The following is a 27,433-nucleotide window of genomic DNA, read 5'->3' as shown; positions in this document are numbered from 1 at the left end:
GCACAGCCCCTTCCGATTTTTATGACTTAATCTCTCCAAAGCTCAAGGCCGGATGGTTTTGGGCTGGGGAGGAGGATCGAGGGGCTTTTAGCAGGTCGTTACAGCAGAAATATGGAGAAGGTACTTGACAGGTAAATGGAAAACCTGACAGCCCATCCTGCCGGCTTTCCCAGGATGCAGGGAGAGGGGGGGCGATGCCAGGTCCCACCTGGGCTTTGTGGGCAGGTGGCATCTGCTCTGTGTCCCCTGGGGGTGTGGGACAGTGGATTCTACCCGTGTGCATCAGCGTGAGTGGGTGTGCAAGCACCTGTGTGCCTGCATCACTGCATGCATCCGTGCTCACTCCATCCCTGTGTGCATTGTCCATGTGTGTAGGCATGGGGGGTGTGTGCACATCCCTGCACATCTGTGTGCCTGCATCTGGGTGGGCTGTGGGTGTGAATGTGTGTGCACCTCTGCACGTGTGTGCTGCTCCTTTTTGTGCATCTTTCTCCTTGCCCCTTTGTGTGTCTGAGCCTGCACTTCATCCACATGCTCCTCCATGTGTATCCATGCATGCATCTCTCTGTGGATACATCTGTGCATACTCATGTAGGTGCATCCATGTGTGTGTGTGCATCTCCATGTGTTTGTCCATGTGTCCATGTGTATATCCGTGTGTGTGTGTGTGTGTGTGTGTGTGTGTGTTCTGCTGGAGGTTCACAGATCAGCTTTATAGACGTTCTGGATTTTTTACAGTGTTGTGGAGTTCTCAATGACATCACCCACCCAAATATTAAAACCTCATGTGCCAGCCAGCCCAGACCAGCATCGTTCAGCTCTCAGCTTGCTGTTCCCAAGGCTGAGGCTGTGGCATTGCCAGGGGCAAGCAGGATGCTCAGGGTGGCAAGTGGCAGCTGCAGGGCAGCCCCAGCCATCCCAGCCCAGAGCTCATGTAGAGGTGGGAACACTGACATAACAGCCTTGATGAAGTCATCCTGGCTGGGATAACTGAGATCATCATCAGGGAATGAAAAAGGAATTAGAGCCTCTTGGTCCCTGTATTTTGGGTGTTTGGAGTGGGGGCATCTCTGGGAAAAGAAACATGCTGCCAGTGCTGGTTCCCCACTAAAGCACCAGGCAGCTGCACTAGATGAAGTGATTTGATTAATACTTTCCCCCTCCTCCTTTCTCAGGAAAAAAAAAATCAAAACCAAACCTGTTTGTAGGAAACAGCTCCAAAACATTTCCTGACTCGAGAAAAAGTGCATTGGGAAAAAAAAAGTTTCCAGCTTTTTTTAGATGGGAGGCAAAACCTTTGGAGAGGTAACAGCATTCTGTGGTGAGAGCTAATCAAAATAAAAAGGTTGAAATGCAAAGAAGGGTTTCAAATGTTCCCAGAACAACCTTTCCTGGTCAGGCAGAAGCAAAGTTCCCAAGCCTTCCCCAAGTTTCTTCTTTGCAGCCCAGTTTGGGAAAGGAAATGTTTAGAAATCTCAGTGCTCCTTGCAGACAGGAAAGGGCCCGTTTCCTCTGCGCCATGCCCAGAGCTGCTGGGCAGCAGGAGCACTCGGGTGAGGCTGGGTGTCCCCCCAGCTCTGCTCCTGGCAGAGGAATTCTCTGCAGGCAGGGGAGGGCAGCTGCCTGCAGGGAACACGAGCTGGGGTGTCATAAATGTTACAGGTTTTGCAGAAGAAAAGAAAAAAAGAAACCAGCAAGGAGTCCTTTATGTGATTTCCTGGGAAATCTGTGCAGCCTGAAATGCTTTAGCAGTTTTCTTGCTGTAAAGTTCAGCCTCTACATCCCTCATGGAGCTTAGGTTGTCGTGTCCCTCCCCCAGCTCCCAGCCTTGCCCCCACCAGCTATCACATTCCTTCCCCTGCTTTAGGGCCACCAAAGCCCCTGGACCCCAGTCCCCAGCCCCATAACAACAGCACCATGCTGGGGTTCCTGTGAGGAGGACAGGTCCCTGTGAAGGAGGTGGGTTTGGGTCTCATTGTGTGGACCATGAGGGAATTGGGGGCTTCTCTTCACTGACTCTGAGCTGACTGAGCCCCACAGCATCTGTGAGAACCACTCTGTGCTTCCCTTCTGAGGTGATTCAGCAATGCTGTGATGTACCAGGAAGCCAAAGGGTCATGGCAGGGTTGGGGTTGTTCTCCAGAGGTCACCTAGTCCAAACCAATCCAACACAACACAACCCAACACTACCCATGCAGCACGATCTAACCCAACCACCTAACCCACCTAATGCAACACAGCTGAGCCCAACCCAGCCCAGCACAACCTAGTATAACCCAGCCCAGCATAACCCAACCCAGCTCAAACCAACCCAGCATAAAACAACCCAGCATAACCCAACCCAGCATAACCCAGCCCAACATAACCCAACCCAGCATAAACCAACCCAGCATAACCCAGCCCAACATAACCCAATCCAGCATAAACCAACCCAGCATAACCCAGCCCAGCATAAACCAACCCAGCATAACCCAGCCCAGCATAAACCAACCCAACCCAGCCCAGCACAACCCAGCATAACCCAACCCAGCATAACCCAACCCAGCATAACCCAACCCAGCATAAACCAACCCAGCATAAACCAACCCAGCATAACCCAGCCCAACATAACCCAACCCAGCATAAAACAACCCAGCCCAGCATAACCCAGAATAAAACAACCCAGCATAACCCAGCCCAGCATAACCCAACCCAGCATAAACCAACCCAGCCCAGCACAACCCAAAATAAAACAACCCAGCATAACCCAACCCAAACCAACCCAACCCAACTCAACCCATCCTAACCAATCCCAACCCAATGGAATCTATCCCAAGGACTCAACCAGTCTATCCCAACACAACCCCAACCAACCCAACTGAGCCTACCTAACCCAACACAACCCAACTGAGCCTAACTCAACTCCCTACATAAATCCTAAACCAAGTCTCCCCATCGCCTCCCAAGCTCAACCCTTCCGGGATGTTGCAGCGGTTTTGGTGGAAGCCTCTCCCTCCTCCTGTGCCCGGCAGCCCAGGGAGGTTGATCCCTTCAGGGAACTGAATCCCGTCCCCCCCAGCGCCGTGGGAGCGTCACAGAGCGTCTGAAGCTCGTCAGGAGAGTCAGGCCAGGCCGCGCGGGGCCGTTCTGGGAAGCCATCCAGCCATCCGCTGCAGAGAGGAGTCTGCCTAAAAATGCCTCTGCTGGCTCCTCTCCACACTCCGACCGTCCCATATGGAACAAATGTACATTTTCCATCAATTGTTTGTATTTTGCATTTAAAGTAAGAAGGGGGAGGGAAAAAAAAAAAAAAGCCAGCAAGAGAGCGGGCTACACATCCAGGCGAAGCGTCGGTGACAGCAGATAGGCCCCATCGAGGAGAGGGAGAAACACTGGCCGGCGTTCAAGAGACTCAAACGTATGGTATGAAACAATAAATTTTAAGTGTGTTTTGACATATTTGGTGGTCTCTGCCTCATGCTTAATGAGCAGTGGTCCACGTTGCGGGGGAACTGCTCGGCTCGGGGGGCTGGCAGGCTGTGCTGGGTGGGGGGGTTGGTGGCCAGCAGGGCCAGAGGAAGGCGTTGAGGTGGTGCTGGTCTGTGTGTCCCAAGGGAAAGGGACATGGGGCTGTGGCACTGCGCTGGAGTGCTCGGAGGAAGGGATGCTGTGGGTAGTGCAGAGCCTCAGGGGGACAAGCACTGATTGCAGGAAGAAGCATTGAGAGGTAGAGTTGGGTTAAATTTGGTCAGGAGGGGACACACAAGATGATGGTGATGCCCCAGAGCAGCATCCCTCACCTCTGCGTGGCTTGGGCAACCTGTGCTCCCACCTCCGGGCTGGGTCCCAGCCAGGCAGTGCTGCTTTGCCTGCAGGAAGACCGTGGGCTCTCCCATCCCATCAGCACAGTGAGAAAGGGATGGGCAAAGCAGCAGGACAAGGGAGGGCAGCCCTCCCGCATCCCCCTCTGTGCCAGGCTGCCCGGCTCCCCCCGTCTGACAGGGCTTGATCAGAAAGATGGACATGAAAGTGGAGCTTGGCTCTGGTTTCTCTCTCATTCAGAACATTCAAAAACTATTAACTGTGGTGGGGGTAAGCAGGCAGCTGGTTTTAATATTGTGCTCTTCCAATTGTGTTGGGGTTTTTTTTTTCCTTGCTTTTCGCGAGCACTTTAAGTGACATGGTTACATGTATTTGATTAAAAAGCTGTAATTCAACGAGTGCATTTTCTTGTACTGTACAAAACTGCTTAAAGACACAGGATTTATTTACGGTGGTCTCCCAGTTTTCCAGCTCTGCCAAAAGACAAGATGACAGGGAACTCACAGGAGGGAGGACGGATAGCAGCAGAGGGGGACATGCAATCTCTCCTGGCTCTCCCAGTGTGGGGAACATGACTGGATCATTTCCTCTGCTGTAAGGTCAGCCCACTGCCACCAGCCTGGTCCTTGGGGCCATCCACTGGTCCCAAAAGCACAAGTTCCTTTTGGTGTCCTCAGGACAGGGTCTCAGCTTGCAGGAGCTGGCAGAGGGGACAGCTAGGAGGGGACAGTTAGGTTTGCCCAAACTGGCCCCATCCCGCCTACAGCAAGATGCTGCAGGACACAACTGGAGGCAGGAGGGAGAGATTTTTTCCAACCATGCCCATCCCCTGCCCGTGCAGAGATGCTGCCAGCACTGAGGAGCCTGTCCCAATCCAGCAGCTCTATTTCCTAAGGAGGAAAAAGCCTTTATGAGATCCCAGCAAGGAGCCATGACCTGATGCTGCCGAGAACCCTGGATCATCTCCCGTTAACCCCAACACCTCCCATGGCACAGCCACAGACTGGAGCCATGCTCACCCACATCTTTTCATCTTCTCTGCTCCCAAAGTGAGGAATTTCAACCCAAAAAGGCAGGCATGGAGATAAATAAAAAGCATGGGGCTGCTTTGCAACCCCTCAAGAACCAGAATTACCATATCCCCCACTCTCCTGGCCATGAGGGGCTGTGGCACTGTCCCTGTACTCCATCACATCCCTGGGCTTTTTGCATTCCTCTGGCCTGGAAAGGAGGTATGTGCCTGTGCCTGTGCATGCAGTGCTGACCCCACAAACCCACTCCACCCAGCACAACTTCACCTTTCTCACCCAGTTGTATAAAAACATGTAATAAAAATAAATCCAGCAATGCTTGCGCCTCACCTGCCTCAAAGTCCCTGATGTGAGGCCCCGGGGACACAGACACCGACCCCAGCATCTCTCAGGACCACCCTGGGAAATCCCGGCCTCCCCACCCCTGCCTGGGGGGCTGGAGCCTGCCTGGCTGCTGGCCATGCTGAGCTGAGCTGTGTCTCTTCCTCAGCTCGCTCCTGCCCAGGGATCACCTGCAGTTCAGTTGATTTATGAACGGAGAATTTTTCGAGCTCTGTTTCCTTTTCATTGTTGTTTCAGTTGCTGCGCTCGCTTCCGCCCGCCTTTGAATAACTCCTGCCATGCTGCGAGTGGTGAGAAAGGCACCGAGTAAACACTCACACTCAGCCCAGGACCCCGAAAACAGGGGGACACGGGGCTGCTCCCTGGCTGGTCCTACCTGTGGCAGGAGGTTGCTGAGCTCTGAGTGAGCAGAGCTCCGAAATGGGTCCCTCTTTTCTCAAAGCTGCAGTTAGGGATGGAGTAGCCACATCCTAATCTCCTTCCCCATGGCACAGCTCCTGGGAGGTGGCAGTCTCTTGGGGATGCTGTGGCTGGTGAGGAGGGAGTTGTGGTGGGTTGTTTGACTGGAGGGACCCTAAAATGCTATTTGAGGGGGGTTGGGGGGGGGTGGTGGTTCACTCCACGTAGAGGGCAGGGTCCCCCCACCCAGGGCTGTGCTCCACCTGGCTTCATTCCTGTCCTCATGCCCAGCTGGAGCAGGGGCTCCCACTGCCGTACAGAGACGCTCTCTAGGGAGCTTGGGCTGATTTACAGCAAAGCCCTTGAAAAAAAAAAAAAAAAGAAAAAAAAGAAATCAGGAAAGGAAAGAAACCCCATCCGCAATCTCAGCTCAGCCCAGGACCCACGTCCCCGCTGCTGCCACCTGCCACCCGCCTTCCCCTTCCCTCCCGGGGCACCAGGGACCCCCATCCCGGGCGATGGGCAGCTGCCCGTCCCGCCGTGCGCCCATTGTCCTGCCCTTCCTCCCCGCGCCCCCGAGCCCCCCGCCGCCGCCCCGGGGCCGGGGGGAAAACAGGAAGCGCTCCCCAGCACGCTGCTGCGGAAATGAGACAAGCGGGCTGGAGCGGCGGCGAGGACGGCGGGAGGAAGCGGACGGGATATTTGGAACTGACGGCGAATTCTTGGGCTTATCTCTGTGCCGCAGAGGCCCAGGAGTCCTTACAAAACAGCGCCCAGCTGGAGCGAGGCCCGCGGCTGGGGACGCGTCCTCGTCCCCAGCGCCACCCTCGGTACCCGGCTCGGCGGCGGGATGCTGGTGGCAGGGAGGGGACACACACCCAGTGTGGTGGGTGGCACCTGCGAACCATCAGCGGTCACAGAAGGGATCTGACGTCCCGCTGCAGTGCGGGCACGGGCAGTCCCCGGGCTGAGTAGTGCTCAGGTTGCACGCCCCATTCTTCAGCTGGAATTTGGGCATGAGGGCGCTCCCCAGCATCCCTAAAGCCAGAGGAAAAAAGTCCGGCTGTTTTATGAGCCCTCAGGCACGACTTCCCCCATTCCCTGTGCTGCCCACAGTCTGCACTGGGACACTTTCAGCCCATCACCTTCCCTTCCACACCCGCAAGCACCAGCGGCAGGGCTGGGATGTGGATGCTGGTCCCCTGCCTTCCCTGCCCACGAAGGGTTACAGCCAGCCTGGATTGCTCCGATTTCACCCTTCCATCTGCTGCTGGCCTTTTTGGTGGGTTTGAATTATTTTTCATAACAATGCTGTGATACTTTATATTCGGCACACCCCAGCTGGGGAATAGAAAGCGGGTCTGGACTGGGAGCACCCGACCCAAAGGCAAAGGTCTCTGCAGTGCTTCCTAAAAGCTGGAAGCTGCCTGCTGCGGGCATGGGAGAGGGGCCGGGGTGGTGGCATCATCCTGGGGAGCTGGGGCTGCTGCCAGCACCCAGAGCTCCCCAGTTGGGCTTTGGTGGGGTCAAGTCTCTCTTTTATTAATTGGTGGTGAAAATTAGGCAGGAGTCCCGCAGCGGGCAGGGGAAGGCAGCTGGAGCACCCCAGGGTCAGCGCTGGGAGCGGCTCGGGGTGGGTATCACCTTCCTGCAGTGTCCCTAACCTGGCGGGGACACCCAGTGCGGGGGCTGCAAGGAGGCACCTTTGGAGCCCGAGAGCGCTGGGGCGATGCCTGCGGCCGGGACCCGCCGAGGAGGGCTGCCGCGGCCAGTGGAGCCAAATTTGGTGGCTGGGGGGGGGGGGGATCAGGGTGTGACGGGTCACCCTGGCAGAGGCTGAGACTCCTCCTCTGCGGGGAGGAGGACAAAGGATGGAAGCGGCTGCCCCGTTGCAACACATCCCCGGCGAGCACAATGGAAATGCCATCCTCCGTCTTGTGAAACAGGAACCTCATATGATCTCGCTGAAGGCTTGGGGACACTCTTGTAGGTCTGAGCGTGATGCTCCCCGGGCTCCTTTCTCTACCCGCAGGGGGATAGGGAGAGTGGGGAGTCCCCCAGAGCATCCCTGCCCTAGTGAGGACCGAACTGCCACCATTGTCCGCTGGGGCACTCTGGACCCGCTGGCAGGAGGAAGGTGATGCCCTGCCACTCATCCTGGGGCCAAAACATCCCCAGGTCCCTTCCAGCCCCATCAAAACACCATCCTGGGGTTCCCCCACAGCCCAGCTGAGCATCCCCCTCCCGCCCTCCTCGAGAACTCCTAAATAAACTTCGTTCTCCCTTTATGTTCTTGACCCCAGATTTAATTAGACCCCCATTTCCTGCCTATATGAAAAATCACTTCCCCGAGCAGGTGGCTGCGATACCGCGGGGGCTGTTGTTGTTTTCTTTGGGGCGGGGGGGGACGGTGGTAAATGGGGGGAAGAGTTTGTTGTTTATTTTTATATTTACAAAGCGCAGCTTTTTCCTGGTGCCGGGCATCGGAAGAGTGGCAGGATGTGACCTTCATCCATCTCCTCCTCGCTCACACAATGCGGCCGCGAGCCCCGCGGGCTGTCGCCGGCTTTGTCCCCCCGCGGCCGGCGGGCACCTCCCGCGCCGCCCCGCCGGCACCTGGCGCCCGCCACCGCTGCCCCCCAGCTGGGCCCCGCCGCTCGCTCGGGGAGAAAAAGGAAAATAGAAAAAAAGAAAAAATAAGAAGAAAAGAGAATAGCAAGGTTGCCGGTTTCCTCTCTGGAAAACAAGCTGGAGCTGAGAGGGACGGCAGCGTGGGAAGGAGGGAGAGAGGGGTCCCGTTGAGTCCCTCGGGAGCCTCCCCTTCTTGGGGAGTGGCCTGGGCACGCTGCCTCCTCCTTCACTCCATGTGTGGGGCAAAGCAGCCTTTTTCGACCAGGCCTGGGGCAAGCGATCTCCCGTGGATGGGTCAAACACACCTTTGGCTCCATCCAGATGCCGTCCTGGCATAATCCGGGGTAGAAGGCAAGAAGGGGATGCAGAAAGCATCAGGTTCCCTCACCCTGACGTCGTGGGGAGCACCCAGCAGGCAGGAGCCCACCCAAATCCCAGCAGAGACTCGCAGAACGGTGCTGCTCTCTGTCCCCATCGTTCGGAGCATCCCGAGCTTTGCAGGCTCCAGCTGCCGGGATCGCTGGGCTGGGCTGATCAGCAGAGCCAGCCCAGGTGTGGAGCAGGCAGTGCCCGGCCTCCCTGTGTCCAGGGCGGGATGGATGAAGGCATAATGGAGTCAACTCTCCTTGTTTTCCTTCTTGCCAAGAAGCACCACGATTCCACAGCCTCTTGCTCTGGGGAGAGGACACTCTTTCCCCGGCCCCACCCGTTTGTGCAGATCAGTGTCTGTGGTGATAAAGCTGCAGGAACAAACTTCTGATGTGACCCCAAACCAGCGCTGGCACCCATCAGTGGTACTTGCTGGTGGCAAAGGAATTGCTGGAGGATTTTACAGGGACATAGGGTCTGTCACCTCAGAGCATCTTCCCCAGAGTCCCTCAGCGTGGCTGAGCTCCACCTTCAGCTGCCCAAGACCTCAGGCCAGCTCTGTCCACGGGGCTTGAACAGGGGCTGGCACAGCCAATATGTCCCCCCATCCCATACCCTCCAACACCACAATGACAAAGCTGAACACTGCCAGCTGGCACAGGGCTGGGATGTCCCGACTCCCTGGCCACAGCCCGGGTCCTGGAGCAAGGGTGGTGCCACAGCATGGCATGGCACAGCATGGCACAGCATGGCATGGCACAGCATGGCACAGCATGGCATGGCGCAGCATGGCACAGCATAGCATGGCGCAGCATGGCACAGCATGGCACAGCATGGCACATCACCACGGCTACTCTTGCTCTCACAGAAAAGCCACCCAGAGACACCAGCACCTCAGAGCCATTTCAGTCTCCCCCTGCCCAAGCGTCCTGCAGCAGAGAAGGGGGCTCATTGATTTATCTTTAATTCCCCAGCATCCCCCATCCCACGAGCTGGTCACTCCCTGCTCAGGACCCCAGGCAGGAGCAGGTGCAGCCCCAATGGGGTACAGCACCCACAGCCCAGTACAGACCACCCTGAAACCTGCTGGACCCCACCACCACCACCCAGAGACCCCCGCAGCTCTGCTGGGCAGTGAGTGCCCACCTGGCACAGGGCTGGGCTGCTCCTGCCAGCACTGGCCAGCACAGTTGGTTATCCTTACATTTGGCATCAGCTGCTTCCATTGGGCTCCATAGGGGAGGGAGAGAGAAAAGGAAAACTCAGCTCAAGGCGATTTAATAAGTTCAGTGTTACGAGCTGGGGAAAAGCTGTGGAACACACAAGTGGTAACGCAGGATTAATCTTTCCTTTAGTCTTGGGAATTATGTTTTCATTAATCCTAATTTTTCCAGATGTTTCACTCCTTATACCATGTTCTTCAAAGCCTCTGTGGCTGCAAATTCTAATGAAGCCATGAGAACATTTTAAAGAGAAAGATTCAAAGCTTAAATTGCTTCCTTTTTTTTTGGTTTTTTTTTTTTGTTTTTTTCTTTTTTTTTTTTTTTTTTTTTTTTCCCCCCCTTTTTTTCCCCCGGTTGGGCTGTCGGGGAGTGCATGCGTGTGCGGTCCCAGCGCCTCCACATGTTGTGTTACACAATGTGCTAACAAGATGGAGAAGGCCACTCGGGCCGCGTGATGCCGGGGTGACGTCTGTCGGGCTTTGTGTCCCCCCCACCCGGCAGGACCCGGCTGCGAGGGGCTGGGGAGGAGGGGGCTGGCCCCCTGCCCGCCGCCTGACAGCGGGACCGGGGCTCGCGGGGTCACAGCAGCTCCGGAGCTCCCAAAACATCCCCGGTGATCACTCCCGGCTCGTCCGGGCAGCGGGAGGGTGGGTATTGTTGGAGGGGATGGAGCAGAGTGGGAGCTGCGCAGGTAGCCCGGCTTTCCGGCAGGGTCTTTAGGGAATGAGGAATTTTGGGGAGCTCCAGGCTGGGTTAAAGAGCGATGCCCAGCTCGGCGGTGTTGTCAGCAGTCTCTCCCCATCACACGGTGCTGCCCTGCAGGGATGAATGTGGGGCTCCTGCTCCCTCCTGCCCAGCGCCCATCTGGGTGCCGGTGATGGGAGCACCCAGCCTCTCCACAGCCACAGCTGCACTCCCAAACCTCGCTCCCCTCCAGGTTCCTCTCTCCATCCGTCCCCGGCCCCGCACAGCCGCAGGATCCAGCCGCCACCGCCCCGTGTCCCCTCCTCGCCGGGAGCCCTCGTCTGACGCAGGAGGTCAGGCAAGACGATCGTAACAATCCTCCTGGTCTCCAGCACCCGGGATTCTGATCCATGTACTTATATGGCCTGCAGAACGCGGTGGGAGCATGACCAACGTCTGGAAATCCAGATATGACTAGATCCCTTCATTAGTAATTTCTTGTACATGACTTTCTAGACCATGGGGATTTGTTAAATTTGCAGGAGTGTTTCTCACAGTGCCATGGACTGGCTGCTGCCAGCATATATTGGCTCGGATCTGTCAGATCCTGTTGCCTTATATGACCCTCGGTTAATTCAGCTTTTCTTTGTATCCAGCCCTCAGCGGGGAACTCCTCCAGCAGTCCCAGCGTGGATCCTGCTAAAATGGTTCCCCAGTCCTCCTGCCATAAAACAACTGCCCCCTCCAGTGAAAGGGGGATGTGGGGGGTGGAATTCAATGCTCCCCTCCCTCCCTGCTGCCCAGGCCCTCGCCAGATGCTTCCTCCATCCCTTGTCCTTCAGTGCCAAGAGAAAACTCAGTGTGCCTGCAAATGTTACTGGAGGGATTGGACCTTCTCCCCGCAGGGACCGTGGCATCCCAATGGCACACCCTGCACTGTGGGGTTAATCATTCCCTGCCTTCAGGGGCACCCCAGGGCTGGGGGAGACTTTCAACTTCCCAGTGACCTCTTGGAATTTCGAACTTCATTTATGGGTGCCATAAAGGTTATTTTTTAATCTGCAGACTGGCAGATTCCCCCCTCTTGGCTGTGGGGTCATTGGTCCCAGGAGCACTTGGGCATCACTGCTTTTTGTGCCTCATCTGGTTTGGGAAGTGGAAAGGCTCATAGGATGGTCTTTTCCCAAGGGAAGAGGATTGCGGTACCCAACAGCTCATCAAAGGAATGTGGTGTTGGTTGGCCCTGTGGATGTAGCAGAGCTGAGGGTGCTGCTGGTAGGGATGTGAGGGGCTGTGGGTCACAGGGAATCCCAGGAGCCCAGAGAAACACCCCATGTGCTGCCAAAGCAAGATCTCCAAGTGGAAAAAGGTTGTGACATCCTGCTGACCCTGCAACTCCCTATTGCCCACTGACTGAGCTGTGCCATCTCCTCAAGCAGCCCATCCCCAATCACTGTCTGTCAGCCCAGCCCTGCCCAGGAGCTTCCCCGTGTGTCCCCAGCATCTTCTGACCCACAGAGCCCAGTGAGGAACCCCAGCCTCCTGGTCCCCCACACCTCTGCCTCTTGGCAGACATGATGGCCAGATCCAGGAGAGCATTTACATCCCAAACTTCCCAGTGTGCTCCTTGTCCTCTCAAGCAGATCTGGCAGTGCTGGGATGCTCCAGAAGGATGAATCCCTCTGGCATCTTCCTCCTCCTCCTTGCAGGAGGCACTGAGCCATAACCTTGAAGTCTTCCAAGCACTCTGTTTCTTAAAAGACCTGATCCATAGCTTTTCTTTTTAGCATTTGATTTAACCACACCTTTGAAAAGCCCTAAACCAAATCAGGAAGAGGCAGGCTGAGATGCTGTTGGAAGCAGAAGAAGAGCAAACGGGCAGCACACACCTCTAAATACACTGAGAGGAGCCCAACCCCTGCTCACCCAGAGCCAAAATGCTTCCTCAGCTCTGTAGGAGCAGCCCAGCTCCTCCATCACAGGAGCACAACTTGCTCCAAGCATCTCCCTGGGTTTGCATCTCACCCACAATCAATCAAAGAGCTTTCACTGTACCAGGCTGGCTCCTTGAAAATCCCTTTGATGGGCTGGTGTAGTGTGCAATGGGTCATAGGAGTGGTTGGGGGCTGAAATCTTCTTTCTTTACCTTTTTTATACCAGCAATGGGTTTAAAATGCCTGCATCCCTTTGTCCTTCTTGCCTGGTGGAACTGGCAACTGACAGCAGGCACAGGAGGTGGGTCAGGCTGTGCCCCTGTGCAGCCAAGAGCAGGAGCAATGGGAGCATCCTGCCTACCCATCCCATCCTCAGGGAGCCAAATGGCACCATGAAGACCCCAGCCCCAGATTTCCTTGGGTGAGGGATCCCCATGAGAGCATCCACTGCCATTAGCACCACCAGCCATGCAGCAGGGACATATTAGGGGCAGACAAAGATCCCAACTCCCATCCCCAAACCCCCACTGACCCACCACCCCTCTGTTGCTGTTGGCCATGGCTTGGGCACAACACAACCCCTCCTCACCCATCAGAGGCACTGCCTTCAAAGCACCACCTCCTCCTCTCTGTTGCCCCCATTTCCAGCATCTTTGGGTTGAAAAATGGCCGGGGAGGGTTTGGCAGAGGAGCCTCGTGTGGATTATTCAACAATTGTTTCCCATTTTGCGCCCTCGCCTGCCTCATCCTCCAGTAACAATGACGAAGAGCGGCGCGGAGCCAGCGCCCGCGGCAGGGGTGTTGAGATCAGGGACAGCACAAAAATATCTCCTCTCTGGAACAAATATTTACCAACCCTTCTGCCTTTTGTTCTTGTGGTTCTCATATATTTTTTTTTTAATTTTTTTTTTCCAGACATTCACTGGCAAAATGTCACACTAAGCAGCAACCCAGAAACTTCGGGGTAGCTGCTTGGCTGCTCTGGGCTTTGTTTTTCTCGCGCGCTAATTGTTAATGAATTTCCAGCCATTTAAACCAATGCAAACCTGTGAGAAAATGATCTTTTCAGCCCTGACCTTGGAGCTTTATGGTGCTTCACAAAATCCAAGTGGTGGATAAGGAAAACGTGCATCACCCCGCAGAATGGGGTGGCGACAGTGCCAGAGCCAGCCTGCAGTGGAATGTGGCAGAGCCAGAGCAGGAGCTGGGGCTGTCTGAGCTGCCAGCATCACTCCAGGCTTGCAGCAGGGAGGTCTCCATTCCTGGATGGGGATAAGTTCCATGGGGGTGAGTGTCATGGTACCCCCATCCCTGGCCAGGTCCTCACCAAACTCCTTCTCCCCTCATCTGCCCCACCACAGGTTTTGCTTGTTTCCCTTCAAAATCATAATGCCCCTCATGTCCACTTTTATGGCGGCCAAACAAGAACATGTGGTTATTTTATGGGTGTTGTGTTTAAAGAAGGGAGGGGCAGACCCCTCCTCTTCTGGAACATAAACTTAGGTCTTTGGTTAATAATTAACCATGGCCATAAAACTCCAGATGAAGGAGCAAGCAGAGCTCATCCCTGAAGCGCTGCTGGGCTGTCACCTCACACCAGTGCCCCGCTGACCACTGACCACTCCTGTCCACGCCAGAATGGCTGTGCCACCCTCCACCTATCCCCGTCGCCTCCTGCCCTTCTTCCTGGGGCTTTTCCAGGGTGCCCTACTCATCTTCTTTGCCCTGTTTGTCACCTATGATGAGCCCTCGGAGGAAGATACCAACTTGGTGGCCAACCAGATCTACAGCACCTTCCCCTTCTTCCAGGACATCCAGGTGATGCTGGTGGTGGGGCTGGGACTCCTGCTGACCTTCCTGCCCCGCTACGGGTTCAGCGCCCTCACCCACAACTTCCTCCTGCTGAACTTCTCCATGCAGTGGGCGCTGGTGCTGCAGGGCCTGCTCCAGCATTTCCACCATGGCCAGATCCACCTGGACCTCCACAAACTCCTCATCTCGGAGTTTGCTGCTGTGACAGTGCTCATCTCTGTGGGGGCTATCCTGGGGAGGGTCAGCCCCTGCCAGCTGCTCGTCATGGCCACCTGTGAAATCCCCATCTACCTCGCCAGCGAGTGGGTCATTATCACCTGTCTGGGCGTCCTGGATGTGGGTGGCACCATCACTATCCACGTCTTCTCCTGCTATTTTGGCCTTGGGGTGTCCAAGGCTCTGTTCAGGGCAACACAACAGCCACTGCATCCCAAGGAGACCCCAACACCCAGATCTGACTTCATGTCCCTGGTGGGGACACTCATCCTCTGGGTTTTCTGGCCCAGTTTTGTTGCTGTCCTGTGCCAGCCGGGCGATGCCCAGCACCGTGCCATCCTGAACACCCTCCTGGCCATGAGTGCCAGTGCCATAACCACCGTGGTGGTTTCCAGCCTGCTGGAGAGCGACGGCAAGCTCAGCCTTGGCCACCTGCAGAACGGCAGCCTGGCGGGCGGGGTGGCCATCGGCGTGGTGGCCGACATGGCCATGCCACCAGTGGCCGCCCTTGCCCTGGGCAGCCTCTCGGCCATTGTGTGCATCCTCGGCTTCAGGTTCCTCACCCCTCTCCTGGGGAAGAAGCTCACACTCCTCGACCAGTGCGGCATCCACAACCTGCACGGCATGCCCGGCATCCTGGGCGCGGCAGCCAGCGTCCTGGCCGTGCTGGTGGCATCCAAGGACCCCTCCGGGTCCCAGCCCACCCAGCTGCCCCCCGCTGGGGACAATGCCAGCTCGGTGCTGGAGGGGCAGTGGGGGCCCCGCGGGGCGGGCGAGCAGGCGCTGCGCCAGGCGGCGGGGCTGGCGGTGGCCGCCTGTGGCTCGCTGCTCGCCGGGCTCCTCACTGGGACCGCCCTCCGCCTGCCCTGCCTGGCCCGGCCGCCCGAGCGCCTCTGCTTCGATGACTCGCTGTATTTTAAGATCCAGGATCAGGCTGAGAGCCCGTGGCCAGACAGCAGCGCTGAGGAAGGAGCAGGTTTAGGCAGTGGTGTGCAGCAGAAGCGGGGAGAGCCAGGGGATGCTAGCGGCACGATCAGCAGGCAGGAAATGCTGTCTGCACTCGCTCCTGCCCCATGCCTGGCTCCAGCTGTCGAAGGTGCTGTCACAGCTGGGTCAGCACCACAGCACTGATCGCCTCTCCGTCCTCCCACCCTGCAGCTGCAACCCCCCTCCCGTGTCCCAGTAATTCCCAGCACCCTTTCATTCCCGGCAGCAGCCAGAAAAACGACCTGCTCGGGGTGTCTCCCCCAGCATGGTTAATAGCCCCTCACCAACCCAGACAGCCGCTCTGCAGAGCATTGGCTTCGGCTGCTTCGCTCTCAGCGAGCAGCAGCATCGCCCTCAGCGCTCACCCCGACCCTCGGCTCCAGATTCCCACAACGGGCAGCGCCTGGAGGAGGCCGCCAGCTCAGGCCACAGCCACAGGAAAGGAGCTCAGTATCCACTGCCCGGAGCGTGAAACTAGCAGCAGCAGGGAAATAGCCCCAAGCAAAGGACTTTACAGGGATCTGATAACCTGAGCTGGGCAATTCACCCTCCAGGAGAGTTTGCAAAGGGAAGTGCCAACCCTTTTTACCCTGGTGCAGCAATGAGGATGCAGCCCAAGCATGGCGAGGAGCCTCGGAGAGAGCCAGGATGCAGGAGGCACCCGCAGCACCCTCATCCCACCCCGAAGCTGGAGCTGGGAAAGCTGCGCCAGCATCCCAGGAAGAGCAGCGGCCCCATCCCATCCCACCACGGGCAGCGAGCCGCTTCCACCCTGCGGAGGACAAAGCCTGCGGTCCATGGCTGGCATGCGGCAAGCTGGGAGCGCGGGGCCGCATCCTGCCCGGAGAGCGAGGGCTGTGATTCACATCCCCCCTGCCATGAATCACCGCTGCCCCTGCGCCCCCACGGATCCCGCTGCTGCCGAGACAATGCGGGCGATGCTCGTGGGCTCCCGAGGGGGTCGAGGCCACCGAGCCCCCAGCGCTGGCTGCAGGAGTGGGGGGCTGTCGGCGCGGCTGGGGGTCCCCAGCCCTGAGCGGGTGGGAGAGGGGCTGGATCCCTTCCACCCGGTGCAGCCCCAGGCGGAGCCAACACCAAGAGGGAGAGAGGCTGGGGAATTCGCCCTCCAATAATCACAAACAGGCTTGGGGGCCCGGGCGTGTTTGGTTAATTGTTAGAATAAAATATTGCCGAGCTCTGACAAAGAAATCTTGCCCCGCAGCCCGGCGCGGCCGAACAATGGGCCCCGGCGCAGGATGCTGCGGGCTGAGCAGTGGGGCCAGGGGCCTTGGGAGCGGGAGGCAGCTCGGTTCCCCCTTCCTCAGACGAGCCCCAGAAGTCTCCCATCTTCTTGGCAGCTCGGTGTGGATGTGCCCCATGAACCACCGGAGCGGGGACCGGCCCGGCCCCCAGAACTGCCCGGCTCCCGCTGGGTGCCGAGGGCCACCGGGACCGGGACCCGCCCGGGGAGCCCGGAACCATCGGGGCAGGACCGGCAGCGCCCAGGCTCCGTGAGAGCCGTGTTCCCGCTGCCCCCGGCACCGCAGACCCGAGGCTGCCCCGTGTCGAGGCCTGCTGGATCCAGAGGCAGCCCTGGCACGGGGAGAAGGGGGCAAGGGGAGCAGGGGCAGGGGAGAAGGGGGCAAGGGGAGCAGGGGCAGCGGGGGTGCAGACACCCTGCGGGGAAGCAGCCGTGGAGAGGAGCCGCATGCACAGGCGTGTACACACCTGTAACCACACACACCTGTGTGCACAGCCCTGCACACACTCACAGAACCCCAGACACACACAGAGGTACACATACAGGTACACAGACACATGTGATGCACGGACACACACGCATTGACACATCCGTGCACTCGCACCCATATGCAGGCACAGCCCCGAGGCTGCGAACCTCTTGTTGCCGGAGACAGTGGAGCAGCCGCTTTCCAGCATCTCCCAGCCCTTCCCAGCGAGGATGAGGACGCAGGCTCCCGCTGAGCTGCCCGCGGCACCCAGTGGGGGAGCGAGCGATGGGGGCGCGGGGAGGGAGCACACCCGGAGCTGGGGCCGGGCACACCCCGCCTCCCGGCTGGCATGTCCTGGCACGGGCACCCCGGCACGCCGAGGCACAATCTGGTCGGCAGATGCTCCAAAAAGCAGCAAGAGGCCCAATAAATGATGGGGGTCAGCGTTTTCCCACTGCCCAGAGGGGCTTAGTCACCCAGTGACCCACGGCCAGGGGTGCTGGGACCCACCTGGATCATGGCACGGCTCCATCAGCCCCAGTCCCGGCCACCCCTCCTCCCTGAGACCCGCTGTTCTGCCTCTGGGTGTGCTGCCCAGAGCTCCCCGCTCCTCCAAACCAGTCGCTCTCCAAAGGATGGAGCAGTCAGATATTTTGCAGAGCCTCCAGCGTTTATCACACTGTAAATCTGGGCTTTCAGCAGCTCCGCGAAGCTGCGGGGAGATGGGAGAGAACAAAATGCTGCTCTGCTCCATCAGACACAGCCTGCGTGTGCCAGGGCTGCCAGGGGTTGGGCCCCCCAGCCCCACTGCAAAGGGAGTGAGGATTGAAGCAGGGGGCTTATGTGGGCAAGGGTCCCCAGAGCCAGAAGGGGCTGCTGGCACCCCAAGATGGTGATGGCTCAGGTTCAGCTGCTTTTTGGTGGGACAGTGATGGTGAGGAGGGTTGAAATGTGCCTCGGTGGAACCACAGCAGCCCCAGCAAGGTCCTCATGCATGGTCCCCCAGTGTGGACCCCTGGCTAAGCTCCCCATCCACAATTCCTGGGCACAGTACCCGGTGTGGACCCACAGCACAGCAGCTGGGCATTGCATCCCTGAATGGGCCCCAGGCATGGCATCCCACTCTGATCCCCCACCACTGAACAGTGCCCCACACGCTGGGTTCTGCTGTTGCTTCTGAATTTAGCCCCGAGCTGGGTTGGGATGCAGCCCACTGGTCCTGGCAAGGAGCACCAGCCCTCATCCTCGCCCCTATCCCTGTCCCCACAGCCCTTCCACCAACCCCCATCTCCCCGAGGGACCCTGCTGTGATTGCAAAACAAGCGGGGAGGGGAGGAAGCAGAGATTGTGCTGCTCGCACAGAGCTCGGATGCATCTGGCAAAGCAGGACAGGGCACCGGGCGGGGGCGGGGGCACGGCCAGAGCCCCCAACCCCCTCTCTCGGCTCTGACACCCGCGTGCAGCCTTTGCCACATCCCTGCGGCCCCGGCGCGGAGGGGCTTGCAAAGGGCACGCAGGGACCCCGGGCGAGGCAGGGGCTGGGTGGGCACTGAGCTGCTGCCAAGAGCCTGGCACAGCACGGGGGGACTGGGGGGGCCATGGCAGCAGCTGGAGCCACATCAGAGCCGCCCCCCGGAGCAGCCGGGAGCGTGCGCTGCTGCCCTCGAAGGAAATGCGCTCACTCCCATGTGCTGCACACTTGGGTTCGCCTCGCTGCTATTTTTATTTGACTTTTCAGGGCCTGTTTCCTTTTTCCGGCTGTTTTTGCCGTGATTCCACCATCACTTCGACCTCGTTTTTCCCTCTCCCTCCCTGTTGCTTCTTCCTTCACTCTTTCCTTCCTTTCCGTACGCTCATTCCCACTGCCACACCAAGTTCCCAGCTCAGCAGCAGCTGCCCGTGAGGGAGGGGTAGTAAAGGGAGATGGTTTGCTCTGGTTTATCTGGAAAGGTGCTGACAGGTCACTGGAAGGGGGACTTTGCTCCAGCCTTGATAAAGAAGAAGGCTGTGAGTCACTCTGTCCCAGGCCACCATCCCGATCCTGTTGGTGCACAAGCTATCAGGTCCTGCCGTGGCCCCCAGCCTCATCCGTGGGATATCAAGCGTCAATAGGGCTATTTTGGGATGCTAGTGGTTTGTGGAGGGACCGTGGTTGGGATAAGGGAGGAGGAACAAGAAAAAAACCTAGGAACTAAATCAGTGCAAAACCTCCTGCGGGGGCAGAAGAAAGGGCAGTGCTCGCTCCCGAGGAGGAGCACGGAGCTGGGAGGAAGGAGCCCAGGCATTATGGGGCCAGCCGGGGAGGAGCATGGCACCAGGAGGCCGCTGGCATCGGGATGTGCTGAGCTCCCTGGATGGCCCCTGGTGCCAGCCTGCCCGTGCCAGGCAGACAGCATCTTCCAGGGACCCTACAAGAGCAGCATTCCCTGCCCCTACCCCCGAACCGGGGTCCCTGTCCTGCCCCATCAAATCAGCCGGTCCTGCCTGCACCCTGCTGCACCCCAGGGACTCCGATGTGCCCAGGGCAGGGAGGGCTCTGTCCCACCCACCCCTGGTTATGAAGCTCTCCCAGCTCCTCCCAGCCCAATTCCGAGAGGCAGGGAGTGGGCAGGGACCCCTGAGCATCCCTTGCCGTGCCCTCCTCGAATCCCCCCTTCCCAGTTTGAACCTCCAGAATGCCCCAGGGAAAGCCGCCCCCCATCTCCTCAGTGGCAGCGCCCACCGCTCACAGCGCTGCCCGGAGCGGCCCGGGGGCCGAGGCTCGCTGGGGACGGGGATGCTGGGTGGCCATGGGAACAGCCGGTGGGGACAGTGGCCGGCTCGGCTCCGCACTCACAGCCCGCTGCTGCCATCTCGTGTCTCCGCAGCCGTCCCCGCTCGGGGCTGGGACAGAACCGTACGGGTGGAGAAACTGGGGAAACTGAGGCAGGGGCACACTGCAGCCTCTCCTGGTGCTGCTGCAGGGGAAACGTCCTTCCAAAAAAAGCAGCTCCTGGTTTCCATCGCCCACACACCAGGGGTGCAGATAGAGTGAGCAGGATGCCACTGTGCCCTCCACTGCTGTGGGCTTCAGCCTGGGCTTCCACAGGCCCAGCATCATGGCCAAATCTGCACTGTGCCAGCTCCATCCACAGCACAAGAGCCCCTGGATCACCAGATAAAGCACACAAAGCAGTTCCAGGGGAGGTGAGGTTTATTTCTGGCTTTCCAGAGGCTGTTTGCCACTCAATAGAGCAGTGGAGGCCACAGCTGGGGTGCTGGCAGAGCACAGTGAAAAGGAAGATACCCTTCCCTTCACCTCACCCCACACCCCACCATTCCCTCCCAGCTGGGGAGTGCCAAGCAGCCAGGTCCCTCCATGCTGCTGCCTGGCACTGGGGGCCTCAAGCCCCCACACCTGCCTGGGATTTTTGGATATCAGAACTCCCAGACTTCCCCGGGTGCCCAGTAATGCACCTTTGCTTCCCTGTCCACTGTGGGTGCCCAGCTGCTCTGCAGAGCCCAGCAGTGCCTCAGGGACACCTGTCCCCATGCACAGCCCTCATAACCTCAGAGCCTTGCAGATGCACGGTGGCCTCCCTTCCAGCAGAGCTTCCAGAGCCCACATCTCCTCTTTCTGCCCCAAAACACATCCATTGTCCTCAAGAGAGCAGCAGGTGTTGCAAGGCCAGGAGCAATTAAGAATCCACACCTCACCTATTTTTGATTTTTTTTCCCTTCTTCCCAGTGTTTCTGGTGTTCCAGGCTTCTGCCACAGCCATCCCACAGCCAGCCAACCTGCCAGCCCCAGCCACGGGTGGTGGGTCCGGTCCCTGGGCACCGCTTGGAGCAGGAGGATGAATTCAGCCGGGGCATCAGCTGGCAGCAGCCCCTCTGCCCTCGAGGCTGAGTTTGTCCCAGGTTCCCAAGGAAGCCGCTGGCAGCCGCGGTGCCGGAGCAGCACATCCCCCGGCGTGGGGTGACAGTGTGCCTACGAGTCCCAGGGTGCCTGGCGGGGCGCGTACAGGGCGTTGAGCTTCTCCCAGCAGGTCGCCAGCCTCTCCGCCCTCCTGCCCAGCTCCCGCAGCTGCTTCCTCCTGCGGCCGGCGGCGCCTGGGCGCGGCGGGGCGGGGGCGCTGCGCGGGGGGCTCTGCCGTGCGAGCCCGGGCAGGAGCAGAAACCCCCCGCGTCAAAAGAGACATTAGTCAGGGGACAAAGGCCACCGCACACTGCATGGCTGAGGTGGATAAACTGCTCGTGGCCGTGGCAAGGATATGGTTTCAGGTCCCCAAGAGACCCCAGAGGTGGCTGTCTCTGAGCTGGCAGTGTGCACCCCACAGCACACCCACAGACACCAGATCAGATCTCCAGAGCAGCAGCAGCTCCATCCCCCAGCAGCAGACCCCAGGCAAGGTTGTCCCCAGCCATTGACCCTGGCAGTGGCAGGGAGGACAGTCCCAGCACTGTGCCAGGGCCAGGCAGAGCTGGGAGCTGGCACTTGCTGCCCTTGGTTTTCCCTGCTGGTTGATGAACTGCTGATGCTGCCATAGGGATCCTCCTGGATGGGGTTCTCAACCCAGACCAGCGTTAGGGGAGAAATCCCAATTCTTGCCTATGAGCACTCAGGAGCAAGAGCAGGGCAGGGTAAATGCACCCAACAGGGTGAGCATCCCACCAGGACAAGGCCCTGTGCTCCCCTCAGCCATGGCATCGTGGTACATGTGGAAAAACCCACTTAGGAGCCAGTGGTAAAATCCCACCAGCCTGGCCCACACTGTCACAGCTGAACTCCCCTCCCTTGGTCGTTCTGAAGCCCCCAGGGATGGATGTGCCATCAGCATTCCCCAGCTCCCAGAATGAAGCAGGCAGAGCCTAGAGACTCCTCACAGGCAGCCAGGAGAGCATGAAAGAAGGCAAGATCTGCCCACAGCCCTGGGAACTGGGAGCCACTGACGTGGCTGGGAAGTAGAGGGCTTCCTACCTTGCTGATTTTCCTGCAGTTCTCCCGGAGCACAAAGTTGGTGTTCCTGGCCACCCTCCAGACCGCCAGCTCCTCAGGGCCCTGCAGGGTGCCAGCCCCCACCTCCCGCAGGGACATGCTGATGTTGTAGATGGACAGCAGGATCTTGTGGTCCTGCAGAGGAGAAGCACGGGCCCCAGGCAGGGAGGGAGGCTCTGTGGCTCCCTGGGGGCTCAGCCCACACAATGCCCCAGCCCAGGGTTCCTCCGTGCTCACCTTGTCCGAACGACAAGCGGGCCCAGCCCTCCCACTCCTGTACACCGACCCAGTCAGGTTTCTCTGCAGAAATAAAGCAAAAAGATCCAGAACCTCGCAGGATCAGTGCCTCCCACTCAGCACAGGATCCCCCATTTAAACACAACCCCCTCCCCAACACTGCTGGCAAAGCAACCAGCTCTGTATTAAGCTTCCCTCCCCACAGGCCAGAGCAGGGCTGCACCCAGCCCAGCAGCACTCCCAGAGCAGGGCTGTCCCCAGGCAGAGCCCTGCCCGGCTCACCAGAGCCCTGCCCGGCTCACCAGAGCCCTGCCTCGGCTCACCAGAGCCCTGCCCGGCTCACCAGAGCCCTGCCCACCCCAGGCAGAGCCCTGCCTCGGCTCACCAGAGCCCTGCCCGGCTCACCAGGTTCTGGATCTCATGGAAGATGACGGCGCGGTACTGCCGCAGGATCTTGGCGATGCTGCACCTCCTGCCTCTGCTCAGCACGGCCAGCAGCAGGAGCAGCACAACAGCACAGGAGAGCACCCGGGGGAAAATCTGCCAGGGGAGGGCTCAGAGTCAGCTGGGGATTAAGGAATGTTCTGGGCTCTGCTTTCTACTCTATCAGAAGCTCCATTGGACCTGTACCTGAAGAGGTGACATGTGATGGAGGAGCCTCAACTGTCTCCTCTCCCAAAGAACATCCTCCTAGATGAGCCATCTCTCCATGGAGCAAAGCTCTTGGGAAATTGCTCTAGCTCCAGCCCAGCCCAGCAGCACTGCCCATGGCACACACAGAGCTCTCTCTCATGCCAGCAGGTGAGTTCTTGGCACAGGGGACTTGTGTCAGTCCATGGGCCTCAACCCTGAGCTCTCTGCCCCAACATGGTTCCACTAGATCCCCACTTTGTGTCATTCCAAGGTCAAAACCCAAGGGGAGCAGAGAGGGAGGTTCTGGGCTCCTTGGAGAGGTGCTGGAGGCAGGAGCTGCCTGGTCCCCATCAGCAACATCCACATCTGAGCCCAAATGGATCTGAACACCCTCAAAACGATGCTCCCACACCTCTGCTGCATGGATAGAACTAATACAGCATTTTTCCAGCTTCCCCACATCTCATGCTCATCCCAGGCTCAGGAGCCCTCACCACAAGCCAGACAGAAGCAGCACAAGCATCTGCTGTGACCAGCACATCCCAGCTGCTTCTGAGCATTCTGGCTCCAAACCTTCCCAACAGCCCCACGCTGGCTGCTGCAGAGAGGGGAACCCCGAGTGCTGACACCTGAGCTGGCACAGGGGCACAGGGAGGGGGTGGATGGACCCTCTGAAGCAGGGATGAATCCCACAGCTTTGAAGAAAAGCCAGCACAAGCTCAAGTGACCAGGACTGGGGATATTTGAGCACCCCAGCAGCAACAGAGTGAGGATGGGGAGCTCAAAATTTGTGCCAGGAAAGGAGCCCAACAGCTCAACACATCTCCACATTGCTGAACGATGGCACAGCCCTGGGGCCCCATCCTGGCATTTCTATCATTTCACATTTTCAGGAAAAGCTCCCCCTCCAAACACAACCCCCTCCCAAACAACCCTCGTGCCGCAGGTGTCAGGTCTGGGCAGGCAGAAAGCAGCTCAGCTCCTTCCAACTATGCAACCCCTGCACTGCAGCCAAAGCAGGAGAGAGGGGGAAGGGGCCACAGCTCTGCCTGCAGCCTGTGCCTGCTGCTCCCACCTCAGCTCAGGGGTCACTGCCTTCCCCAGCACCTCTGAGCTTGCTCTTCTGCTCTAATAAACCAGAAGGGTTTCCCTCACTGAATTCCAAGCCCAGGCACACTCCATCTGCCCTCTTCAACGAGAACTTGGGGGGTTTGTTTGTAAAACCCACACCTGCTCTGTGCTCCCTAATCAATCCGGACCTGGCTCCAAGAAAATGAGGAGCCACCCTCTTTACCACCCTCTTGCAGCTCAGTGGGAGTGATGGTGGATTAATATGAGGCAAAATTCAACACAGCACAGTTCTGGGAACACACAGACACAACAATCACCTCAGAGCACAGGCACAGGCAAAGAGAGGAGCAAATCTAGGTATGACCAGTAGAAATCCCTCTGGGCTCTTCAGCGTCCCTAATAATCACACACCTTCCCGTAGAGATGTGCTGAGCCCTTTCTGGAAGCTGGGAAGGGCAGGGAAGAGCCTTTTTCTGCTGCTGACTTTGCTCCTTGCAAACCACTGAGAGATCTTGCCCCAGAGATGATTGAGCAGAAAGCTGAGGGTATAATCCCCAGAGACATCAAAGGAGAGCACTGCTTCCATGAGGACACCCTGATCAAAGTCTAAGGGTTACTCTCCAGAAGTCTCCTCTACCGGGAAGGCAAGGCTGTGCAATTTTACCATGAAAATGGGAATTACTTCCCTGAAGTGGTTTATTAAACAACTGGGATCCAGTTTCTGGAGAAATCACACCATTTCCTGCATTCCAAGACAGCCAAGCCTGGGTTCAGTGCTCAGCCCAGAAGGAAGTGCAGAGAAGTCCAGGGAACAGCCAGGACAGGAGGCAGCAGGTGCTGTAGGAGCTTCCCCTTACCATGGAAAGCAGGGAAGCAGCAGTGACAAGAGAGGGATGCAGGGAGACTGAGGTGACAAATCCTGCTCCGGACTTCTCCCCCTCCAGGATGGAGGAGAACAAGCTCAGCAGTTGATTTAGGGTTATTCCTCTTGCCTTCACCCCCATCCCACAGCAAGGTACAGGCAGGTGGCACATCCCTTCCTAGGGGAGAGCTGGCAGTGAAGGAGCAGCCTTGGGAAGCACGGGTGCAGGACAGGCACAGCTAATCTCATCCTCACTCTAATCCTCCAGCAAATACGAGGAGATAAGGGGAATCACCATTGTAGATAGAGCAGCTCCTGCTGGCAGTCGCAGCCAGCAGGGCAGCAAGGGGCAATTCCTGCCGCCAGCCTGGGAATCCCACCGGGTCACCAGCCAGACAAACTCTGTCCCTGATTCCCTCCTACCCAAAGAGACTCTGTCACCACCCCCAAGGCAGGGACAGACCCTCCGTTCTTTCCCTCAGGACCGGCCACATCCAAGCCCCATCCCAGCGAGGTCGAAGCCTCATCCCACACACAGCAGCCTGATCCCAGCTGGACCAGCCAGACCAGAGCCCCATCCTCACGGATTCCTTCTCTGTCCCATCGTGACCCTTCTAAGGATCCAAGTCCCATTTGGACCCAACCCAGCCCCATTCCAACTGCTCCAAGCCCTTGTCCAAGGGGTCCGGCCCCACCCCAACCAGTCCGATTCCCTTCCCGAAGGACCGGCCCCTCTCCCGGTCGGTCCAAGCCTCATTTCAGGAGAACCCGTCACCTGCCGACAGGTCCCAGGTCGCACCCCGGCCGAGCTGATCCCATCCCGGCAGGGCGGCGGGCTCCGGTCCGTCAGTGCCAGCAGGGAGGGGTGTCCCGGGGGAGAGGAAGGGGGTCCCGGGGACAAGGGGGTGTCCCGGGGGAGAGGAAGGGGGTCCCGGGGACAAGGGGGTGTCCCGGCGCACTCACCATGGAGCCCCGCGGGCGCGGCCCCTGCGGCGGTGCCGGCGGTGCCGGGAGCCCGGTCCGGCCCCGTCCCGCTGCGCCGGGGCCCGCGGTTTGAACTTGGCTCCACGGTGGGAGGGGACGGGACACGGCACCGCCGCCGGCCCAGCCCCGGCCCCCGCGGGGGAGGCAGCCCCGGCCCCCCCGGCAGCGCCGTGCCCGGCTGCGGGGCCGGGACCCTCCCGGGACAGCGGGGCAGGGTCCCCCCGCCGCAGGGCACTGCCCCCTGCTCGCACCCACCCGGAGATCCCAACCCACGCGTCCCATCCCTGTCCCGGAGCTGCACACGCTGTGCAAACCCCCCCAGTTTCGATTTCTGTTGGCGTGGGGTGATTGCTTCACTCTGGATTCATTATGGGTGAACGCTGACAACGGCACCAGCCCATGACAAAAGCGACTGTCCAGGGTGAGACTCCCAAAATATCAACTCGAGGAGTGTCCTCGTGCTTCCAACCAAAGCCCTCTCCTCCTTCCCCTCTGCATTTTGAACCTCAGCCCCAGCCCAGGCACAGAAATTGCCCTGACTCAATTTGTATCAATTTTGGGAAAAACTGAACTGACAGCAACAAGGCTCCGCTGAGGAGCTGAATGTGAGTGATTGAGTAAGAAATAGAACAAATGGTGAATAATCCAGTCCTGCTCAGCTTGGTGAGAATGTTCCTCCCCAGGAAATGGGACCCACAGCACACTGCAGCATTCCACTGGGACAGGACCCATATAACTTCTTTATTGAGCTCTATATATAGCTGAAATTCATGGGTGCCATAATCCATTTTAAAACCACCAAGATATCTACAAACATTAAAAGGCTCCTAAGATTGATGATCCCTTTTAAGTAAGGAAAAATAATCCCCAAGCTCAGGAATGCAGCCCAAAGCTACATTCTGTAGGAGGCTGCAGGTACCAGGAGCAGGTGGCCAAAGGAGCCTGATGCTGTGAGAAGGTGGCACAGTGTTCAGCACAGGGCCCCTTCCTTGGGGATTCCACATCCCAAAAATTCTTTGCAAGATGTGGTGCTGCCACCTAAGCAAGGGGCAGGTGTGGCATGAGGAACCCAGGAATCCCTCCAGCAGGAAAAGCCACACCACTTCAATTCCCACTTCCATTTTCCATCCCAATTCTGCAGCCACCAACACCACAGCACTGCTGGGCAGAGGCATTTATGCATCACAGGCACCCAGCTTTCCTCAGCACATCACTACACCAAGAATCAGACTGCAACACTCCCTGCCCAGAAAAGCAGGATATAGCCCCCATGTGAGGATAAAGAGGCTGAAGGACAGCACACATTTGAAAACTACTTTTAAACTTGGTTTTATCAGGCAGTTTCTGACTCAGTTTGAATCCTTGTCCAGACAGGTTCCCTTGCCATGTCTACCCTCTCCTTTGAACATCTCCATTCCCCTTCCCAAACTCTTCCACTCTCTCTGAGCCCACTCACCTAAAGGATGAATCCATGATCTATTCCCTTTCATAGGTTATTCCAGAGAATCC

The 27,433-nt window shown here is 58.3% G+C and overlaps 1 protein-coding gene, 2 long non-coding RNA genes and 1 pseudogene across 5 annotated transcripts; 2 read left to right on the top strand and 2 right to left on the bottom strand.

Annotated features, from left to right (window-relative positions):
• On the top strand, positions 1-3,436 carry LOC306809671. The gene is made up of 2 exons (XR_013776289.1): positions 1-131; positions 2,971-3,436. It is a non-coding gene; the product is annotated as an uncharacterized lncRNA (long non-coding RNA).
• On the bottom strand, positions 1,250-5,764 carry LOC306809672. 2 transcript variants are annotated; one of them, XR_013776291.1, is made up of 3 exons: positions 5,551-5,764; positions 5,163-5,455; positions 1,250-4,691 (listed from the first exon to the last, which is right to left on the bottom strand). It is a non-coding gene; the product is annotated as an uncharacterized lncRNA (long non-coding RNA). The 2 variants fall into 2 exon arrangements; XR_013776290.1 differs by having other exon boundaries at positions 1,250-5,455.
• Positions 5,765-6,738: 974 nt separating this feature from the next.
• LOC306809897 (ammonium transporter Rh type A pseudogene) lies at positions 6,739-15,901 on the top strand (annotated as a pseudogene). Its single transcript, XR_013777849.1, has 4 exons — positions 6,739-6,855; positions 13,330-13,701; positions 14,224-15,554; positions 15,694-15,901. The product of XR_013777849.1 is annotated as an ammonium transporter Rh type A pseudogene (transcript).
• A 4,643-nt stretch (positions 15,902-20,544) lies between these two features.
• Positions 20,545-27,382, bottom strand: LOC306809669 (uncharacterized protein C20orf204). Its single transcript, XM_079321385.1, has 5 exons — positions 25,904-27,382; positions 22,780-22,914; positions 22,375-22,437; positions 22,120-22,272; positions 20,545-21,288 (listed from the first exon to the last, which is right to left on the bottom strand). Exons 1-5 carry the CDS (start codon positions 26,204-26,206, stop codon positions 21,130-21,132), a joined length of 813 nt encoding a protein of 270 aa, XP_079177511.1. The 5' UTR covers positions 26,207-27,382; the 3' UTR covers positions 20,545-21,129.
• Positions 27,383-27,433: the final 51 nt, after the last annotated feature.

This window comes from Erithacus rubecula, assembly GCF_903797595.1.
Source record: "Erithacus rubecula genome assembly, chromosome: 18".
NCBI lineage: Eukaryota > Metazoa > Chordata > Aves > Passeriformes > Muscicapidae > Erithacus > Erithacus rubecula.
This window is presented reverse-complemented; position numbering and strand designations above follow the sequence as displayed.